At 29.0% G+C, this 8,427-nt stretch overlaps 1 protein-coding gene across 1 annotated transcript in view; it reads left to right on the forward strand.

Moving 5' to 3' along the window:
• LOC100198031 (protein N-terminal glutamine amidohydrolase) overlaps positions 1–7,622 on the forward strand; it is a 34,084-nt gene extending 26,462 nt beyond the window's left edge. The window contains exon 6 of the mRNA XM_065806250.1: positions 7,199–7,622. Coding sequence (XP_065662322.1) covers positions 7,199–7,314 — 116 coding nt within the window. The 3' untranslated portion in view covers positions 7,315–7,622. The remainder of the gene's footprint in view (positions 1–7,198) is intronic.
• Positions 7,623–8,427: the final 805 nt, after the last annotated feature.

Genomic DNA, 8,427 nt, shown 5'->3' on the forward strand with positions numbered 1-8,427 from the left:
TATTTATATATACAGTATATGCATATATATATATGTATATATATACAGTATATATTTATATATACAGTATATGTATATATATATATATATATATATATATATATATATATATATATATATATATATATATATATATATATATATATATATATATATATATATATATATATATGAAATGAGAATAATTCCCTCTGGCCACAAAAGCCAAAAAAGGAAAAGTACTCCTATGTGAAACTATACTCCCTCTGTTTACAAATATATCATATGTTTTGTTTTGCATCAGCTACTTCAGTTTAAAATGCCGTCAAAAGAAGATGTACTACGTGAGCGCATTGTACAGTTCTATCAAATGCACAAAAATCTCGGAAAAAAGTTTACTGTGAATCATTTTAAAACTGAAAATGTTCCAGTTTCAACTATTTACCGTACTTTGGCATCCTTAACAACCAATCGTAAAAGTGGTAGTGGTAGACCTGTTAAAATAATGAACAAGAAGGGACTTTGCTTGCTTCACGGTGCTTTCAACAACTATGATTCATTAAGTCAATAAGGTGCTACAAAAAAGTTCAAGGGTACACAGCCTTATATCTGCAAATCGTTGAAAAAACAATGAATAGTTTGAAAAAAAAAAAAAACAAGAGCACCAGAATACACTGAGCAACAAATATCAACTGTGAAATCTCAATGCCGCTGGATGACCCGAAATTACTCTGGAAATTGTTTTGTTTTGGATTACAAAAGTTACTTCTTGCTCTCCAAAACGTAAGTTCCAGGAAATGATCAATATTATGCAGATAAAAGTTCTACAACACCTACAAAAGTAAAATACAAGTATAAACATAAGTTTGAGCAAAAAGTGATGCTGTACATTGCCATAACTAAGAGGGGAATTTCTAAGCCATTGTTTAAGCCAAGTGGTTCGGCTATTAATCAAGAAGCATATTAAAATCAATGTTTGAAGAAAAGATTGATTCCATTTCTTCAAAAATATCATTCAGATGGCAATTACTTGATTTGGCCGGATAAAGCATCATTGCATTATGCCAAAAAAACACAAGTCTTCTTGGAAAGCCAAAACATCTCATATGTACCAAAAAACCGCAATCCAACAAACTTGCCTCAGTATCGCCCAATTAAAGATTTCTTTAGATATTTGAATTTGTTAGTATACAAAAACAACTGAAGAGCTTAGAGTTGCAAACAATTGATTACCCAAATCAAAAGATGTATTCGTCAAATTGATATAAATGCTGTACAATGCTCCTGTTCCAACATTATGACAAAACTGCGTCGCACTGCTGATGATGGACCATATTCAAAAGTTTATTAATTTTCTTGAAGATAAGTGATTTAACTTCAATTAAAATAAATATAATTTTCATTTTCTAAAGATTTGTTTTTATTATAGCCCGATATAAAAATTTTCATTTTTTAGTCATCACCCATTATATTCTTCTGTTGAGTCTTATCTCTTGCAAAGTTCATCAGACCTACTTGCTCTTTGTGAAACTAATTTGAGTTTGGCTGTCATCCTGTGATCTTACTGTTGCTTGTTGTCTTCTTTTAATTCATAAAGACACCAATAGTCATATGCTTGGCCTGGGTATTTACATTCATAAGAATTTACCCATTTGTCAGGAAACTAGGTTTGAATCCACTGACTATTCCTTTATGTGCTTTTGTTTAGCACCACTTCACTCTATTGCCTTTCTCTTTGTTCTATATCGCTCTTCTTCATCTCAAAGGTGCACTCTTTTTTGATGTTATTTGTGATCAGGTTGACCAAGCCCTCTCTCTTTACCATCAGCCAATATCACTGTTGTTGGTGACTTTAATGCTCATCACACTGAATTGCTTGGTTCTAGTTTTAGTAACTCCAAAGGCGTTAAGGTCCACAACTTTTGCTTTTCTCAATCTTTAACTCAAATAGTCAACTTTCCAACTCGTTTTTCAGGCAACCGAAATTATTTACCTTCTCTCTCGACTTATGTCTTGTTTCTGATCCTATTTAGTGCTCAGTTTCTTCACATTCACCCTTAGGTGCTGATCACGGTTTGATCTCTCTAAAACTATTATCTCATTCTTCTTCATCATCTGAATCCCCTTATCATTGTACTTCTTAGAACTATCTTAAAGCTGGCTGGGACTCTTTCCATGATTTTCTTCATGACGGCCCTTGGGTAGAATTCTTCTGTCTTCCTGCTGGCAAATGTGCTTCTTACATAACTTCTTGAATTCAGGCTGGCATGGAATCTTTTATCCCTCTCAATGATTCCAGGTTAAGCCTCACTTTTCTCCATGGTTTTCCTCACAGTGTGCTGCCGCAATTTCCAATTGAAACCTTTACTTCCATATCAATTAGCAAAACAATTCTCCAGAAAACCGACATCTGTTTACTATTGCTAAAAACCATTGTAAAAAGGTTTGTCTAATGCCAAAGCCCGCTATTCTCAGGTCATGAAATCTAGTATTTCATCTCAAAAATTAGGCTCTCATGACTTCTGGAGAATCTTTAACAGTATCAATAATGAGGGTAAATCTGTTATTCCACCTCTCTTGTATGGTAAAAATTTTTCACCTCACCTAAAGACAAAGCTGAATTGTTTGCTAAGAACTTTTCATCAATATCTTTTATATTTTTCATCAATATCATCAGTGGCATGGTGGCTCTAAAAAGCCCATGCAGGATTTTTATTAAAAGGCCTATATATGCGGTATTTTACCATATATGCTTGATGTAAAGGCCCATACGAAAAAAAAGATGTATATATATATATATATATATATATATATATTATATATATATATATATATATATATATATATATATATATATATATAATAACTGACCTAATTTTAATAAATCATCAATACAAACTAGCAAGTTGAGATAACACTTGTAATTATTAATATAGTTTGTAATGCATTTGTAATTAGTAATATTTGTAATTTTTAATATTGTAATTGGTAATTATTAATAATGTAATTATTAATTATTGTATTTGTGATTTGTAATTATTAATATTGTTTGTAATACTTCAAAATAAAAAATGGTAACAATACGATGCAGCGACCAAATATGATTAGTATTTTATTGTTTGAAGAACATAGCCTAACACAAAATCAAAAATCAAAGATTTCAATTTTTCTATTACTATATAATGATATATATTTTATTGTATAATAATATAAATTTTATTAAAATTATATATAATTTTTTTTTTTTAATAAATATTGAAAATCTTCATAAGTTAGAAATTCTTTTTATAGATAGTTTATGCTTTTGTTTATTCGGTGTTTCAACTTTTTTTAACATTTTTGCATTAACTCACAACAGCAAAAATGCCGCTCTAAAAATGGTGCTGTTATTGACATAATTTAAACATAAAAGTTTTTATAACGTAGTTTCATTTAGCAGCTACTTAATTGAAAGTATTTCATATTTTTTCCAAAAATGTTATTTTCTTGCTTTTTCATTTCAAAAATTAAACAAAATTAAAATAATGAAAATAAAAAAAATTAAAGCTATGGAGTCTATATAATTTATTTTAAACTTACCTATAATTATTAGTAATAAAAATGTGTCGTAAATAAGTAAATTGTTAAAGTGTAATATGAAATTGTATTTGAAAATATTTGCGGTATTCCCGCACCTCAATTAAAATAAATTCATTTTTTGCACAGCCATCATCCTTTTTTTAATCTGTCTGAGCATAGGATATTACGGAGTGGTTTGTTTATTTACATACAATAATATAAACTGTATAAAAATAAAAAACTTTATTTATTATAAAACAAGTTTATATCTGTTTCGAAGTGCTACAAAAATGCAAAGCATTAGTTCGATACTTATTTGTATAAAACTTAATTTAAAATTTAACACCAAAACATTTTTCTTAAATGAATTAAAACGCAATACAATTACTATAGAGTAATTGTATTGCGTATTAATTCATTTAAAAAAATATTTTGGGGTTAACTTTTAAATTAAAGTCCAACAATAATAATATAGGGGTCTGCAGACTTTTTTAAATTTATTTTGTCAACATTGTGATCGTTAAAAACCGTTTATGGGTTCATAATTTTTCTTATGAAAAAAATATCATAATACGTCTTAAAATATCTACTTTGTTTTCAAAGCAATATTACTATTATGCAAAATACTAATATAATTGCACTCAAAGTTGAAGACTTAAAATCTAGGGATTAATAAAATTTAATTTGTGCAAACATAAATATTGTAAATAATTGTGGAATTTCTTTAAAATGTTGAAAAAATTAAAATTTGCCAAAAGGCCCATATTTAGATAAAAAAGTGAAAAGCCCATGCGGGAATCCCGCATAACCTCTGGGGCCACCACACCTCTAAATATAATACTTTTCATCTCTTGATTCCACTGGTTGCGTTCTACCTGATATAGCTGACAAACAGGTTGATCCATTGCTTGACATTTGTATAATTCCATCTTTTATATCTAAAGTGATTTCCTTAGACTCTTCTACAGCTTGTGGTCTCGACAACATATCTGTTATAGTCTTACGGAAATGTTCTCTGGAGCTGTCATCTATACATTCAAAACTATTTAACAAATGCTTATCAGAGTCTTGTTTTTTGGCATGCTAGAAAGCAGCATCTGTTATCCCTATTTTCAACAATTCTGGAGTGCAATCTGACTCATCTAACTACCGCCCCATTAGTCTTCTTCATATCATAAGCAAGGTTTTTGAATCTTTAATTAACAAACACTTAATCTCTCATCTTAAATCTAATAACTTACTTCCTGATAATCAGTATGAGTTTTGATCTTCTCATTCTACAGCTAATTTGCTAACAGTAATAACCGATAGGTTTTATCGTGCACGAGATAGAGGTGGAGAAGTTAAGGCTATCGCTCTTGACATTTCTAAAGCTTTTGATAAAGTTTGGCATGCTGGTCTTCTCTATAAGCTTTCTTCTTATGGTGTATCAAGAAACACCTTAATTATTATAATTATTATCGAATCCTTCTTTGCCAATCGTAGTATAAAAGTCGTCCTTGATGAACAACTCTTCTTCATATCCTGTAGTTTCAGGGGTTTCTCAAGGTTCTATCCTTGGCCCTATACTCTTTTGAATTTACATTAACGATCTTCCGGACATTCTCACATCTAAGGTGGCATTGTTCCCTGATAATACTACCTTTTATTCTTGTCTTGATAAGAAGCCTACACACTCTAATTGCTTGGAGGGGGCATTTGAGCTTGAAAAAGATCTTATTTCTGCTACAGCATGGGGCTTACAGTGGCTGGTGAACTTTAATTTAGATAAAACTCAATTTTTTTCAGCCAATTGTTATCGCAATAATTTAGATCTTTCTTTATTTATGAACGCTAATATATTTGATTAGTCATCTGCCCTTTATTTTCTAGGAATATCGTTATCGCAATAATTTAGATCTTCCTATATTTCTGAACGGTGATGTACTCGATGAGTCATCTACCCTTCATGTTCTAGGATTAACTCTTACTTACGATCTTTCTTGGAAACCATATATCAAATCCATTGCAAAATTAGCATCTGCTAATGTTGCATCTCTTTATCGTGCTTGACATTTTCTTACTCCAGATTCTATTCTTTATCTCAATAAATCTCAAATCTGTCCTTGTATAGAATACTGTTGCCATATCTGGGAGAAAAAAATATATATATATTTTTAATGGACACCAACAAAATTAGTTTTGAAAGTATTGACTTCTCTGGGTGATAATTATTCTTAAAATTGATGTCTTTGTGCCGACCTTTTGCAATTAGCCTCTAAATAAAATAAAAACTTTGCGGGTCACCAAAATGTTTGATTTATAATTAGTTTTTAAAACAAAATTTACTTCATCTTATTACTTAATACTTCACCTTATTACTTCAGCCAATAGGATCATAATTTATAATTTCAAATTTCATTAAAATACTTTTTGGTGCTCTGGGGCCGTATTTTCATCTCTCTGTTAAGCTTAATATGAAGCGTTAGTCAAAAATTTCTTTTAAATTATATTAGTAAAAAATTTATTTAAAATTTTAATTTTTTAAACATAAATGTTTTATTTTGGTATAAGTTTTATTTTAACGAATTTATATAAGTTTTCTTCGTTTCTTTACTTAGAAATAGTGTAATGAAAATTCAGACAAAAGCTCCGTTTAGCATAACGGAGAGATGAGAATACGGCCCCAGAAGATATATAAAATTTTGACCGCTTTCCCCTATTTTTAAAACGTTTTACAATTTTAAAAAAATTGTCAAAAAATAGGTGCAGTTTTTATTTTGTTTTCTATAGTTTTTATCTTATGTCTGGAAACAGTGCTTTCAAAAAACCTGAAATTAAATAACATTAATTGAAACCACTAAAATTTAACATTGTCTATTTAATGTATTGCGTCTATTCTAAATCGCAAAAAGAGTTTTTCGAAAAGCTTTACAAGATTTCTTACAATAAACTTTTAATACTATTAGTTTTAGTAGTACAATACACTATTCTTTACAATAAACTTTCAAGTTTCTTTACAATAAACACAGTAAATTAGTAAATATAATATTTATGCAATATTTAATGTTTGTATTTTAGATATAAAAATGAAAATGAAACGATTTACTTTACTAATCTTTTAAATAACAAAGAAGACTTTTAAATAACAAAGAAGACTATAAATTAATTAAAAATTTTTAGATTTAATTTTATTATATTTTATAACATAATTTTTACCATTAAATAGATATTTAGTAAGTTATGTAAATTTTAAATAAATTTTTTGTCTTAAAATGTCGCTGGCGATAAGAAAAAACCGAGTAAAACCTATAGCTAAAAATCGATAGCTTGTGCTTGTCAAGTGCATTTTAAGCATTTATTAATTTTTAAGCTCATTTTTTCGACCAAGGCCATTTTCATGTTTTCATGAACACAATATTTTTCTTTTTTTTTTTTTTGCATTTGAAACTACAGTTAAGTACGTATGTCGACTGACAGAAGCAGTACTTGAAAGAAAATGCAGGTTTATTGAAGGGTATAGGGTTGTGATGGTCAGGGTTAGGGCTATATTTTAATATTTCTCTACGTATTTAACTTTGTACATAAATAAATCATAAATAGAAACACATTTTTATTAAAATATTAAATTTTTTAATGTAAAAATATTTAATGATATATAAATATGTATTTTCTTCTTTAGATGAATCGATGAATCTTGATGAATATATAGACATGACACCTCATTTTGGCGAAGGTCGAGTAAAAGACTTAAAAGGTTTTGTCAAGTATTACGGAATTAATTTTCCTGTTACCTGAATACGTCGAATATCATTTAGATTTCAAAGCTTATACTTATGAAAGTCAATTATCCTTCATGAACTTCATGCTTCTAAACTACTTCTGTTCTTGAAATTATTTTGTTTGCTTATAATTTTTTACGTTACTGTTAGAATAGAAAGTTTAAGTAAATATGTAGGCGAATGTCATAAATTAATTGATATAAGTTATTCAATATATGTTATACTATACACAATTTTTTAATATTATATTTGATATTGATATTAAATGTATCAATAAAAAAAGTTATTTATTTCTTATTTGTTTATTACAAATATTTTAATAAAGTTCAGTAGTTGTTAATTCTTTCAAATTGATTTAAAATGGAATGCAATATACACATTACAGATGCAGGATAGGAAATAATGTGGGCATTGTGTTAACCTTCCCCATCCTCTCTCCCCTATTCCAACCCCCCTCCTCTACACATACTCACTACACCTTTACAAATAATCGTAACCAAGACTGTTGTAATTGAGAAATTGCATTATGTAATTTAGAAACACAACATGTAATTAAGAAGACTATATATATGTAATCGAGAATGCATAAATTGTAATTGTAAATGCACAATGTAAAGTTATACGTTATTATAAAATGTCTTCTCGCACATAAATTTTAATAAGCTAAAAATTTCAAAGTTTCTTACATTTTGAATCAGGGCCGGGGCTATAGTTCTCTTAGCCTCCACCTTAATATAGCACTGAATATAGCGTCAGCGTAACTGAAAATAGCGTCAGCATAACTACAATCGCTATTTACCTCAAAAGCAGACAAAAAAAGTTCAAAAAGTTAAGAAGCCTTCAAAAATAAACATTATTGAAAAAAATTAAAAGACTTGAATATGTCAGGAACATCAACGAAAATATTCTAATACTTGCTGTACTGTTCAGGGTTTGATCGGTGTTCGATTTCTGATGACTGACAACTTTTTGAGCAGCTATAGCGAAGTGGTTAGCGCGCTAACCACTTCGCTACTCGCCTCAGAAGCTATAGATCCGTAGTATAATGCCACCTCTGGGCATTTTTTATAACATGAATAAGGAAGAAGGCGCGAACTTACTTTCAAATGCTCTTTCATGGTGCTCTGCA

The sequence above is a fragment of the Hydra vulgaris genome, chromosome 09 (genome assembly GCF_038396675.1).
Source record: "Hydra vulgaris chromosome 09, alternate assembly HydraT2T_AEP".
NCBI lineage: Eukaryota > Metazoa > Cnidaria > Hydrozoa > Anthoathecata > Hydridae > Hydra > Hydra vulgaris.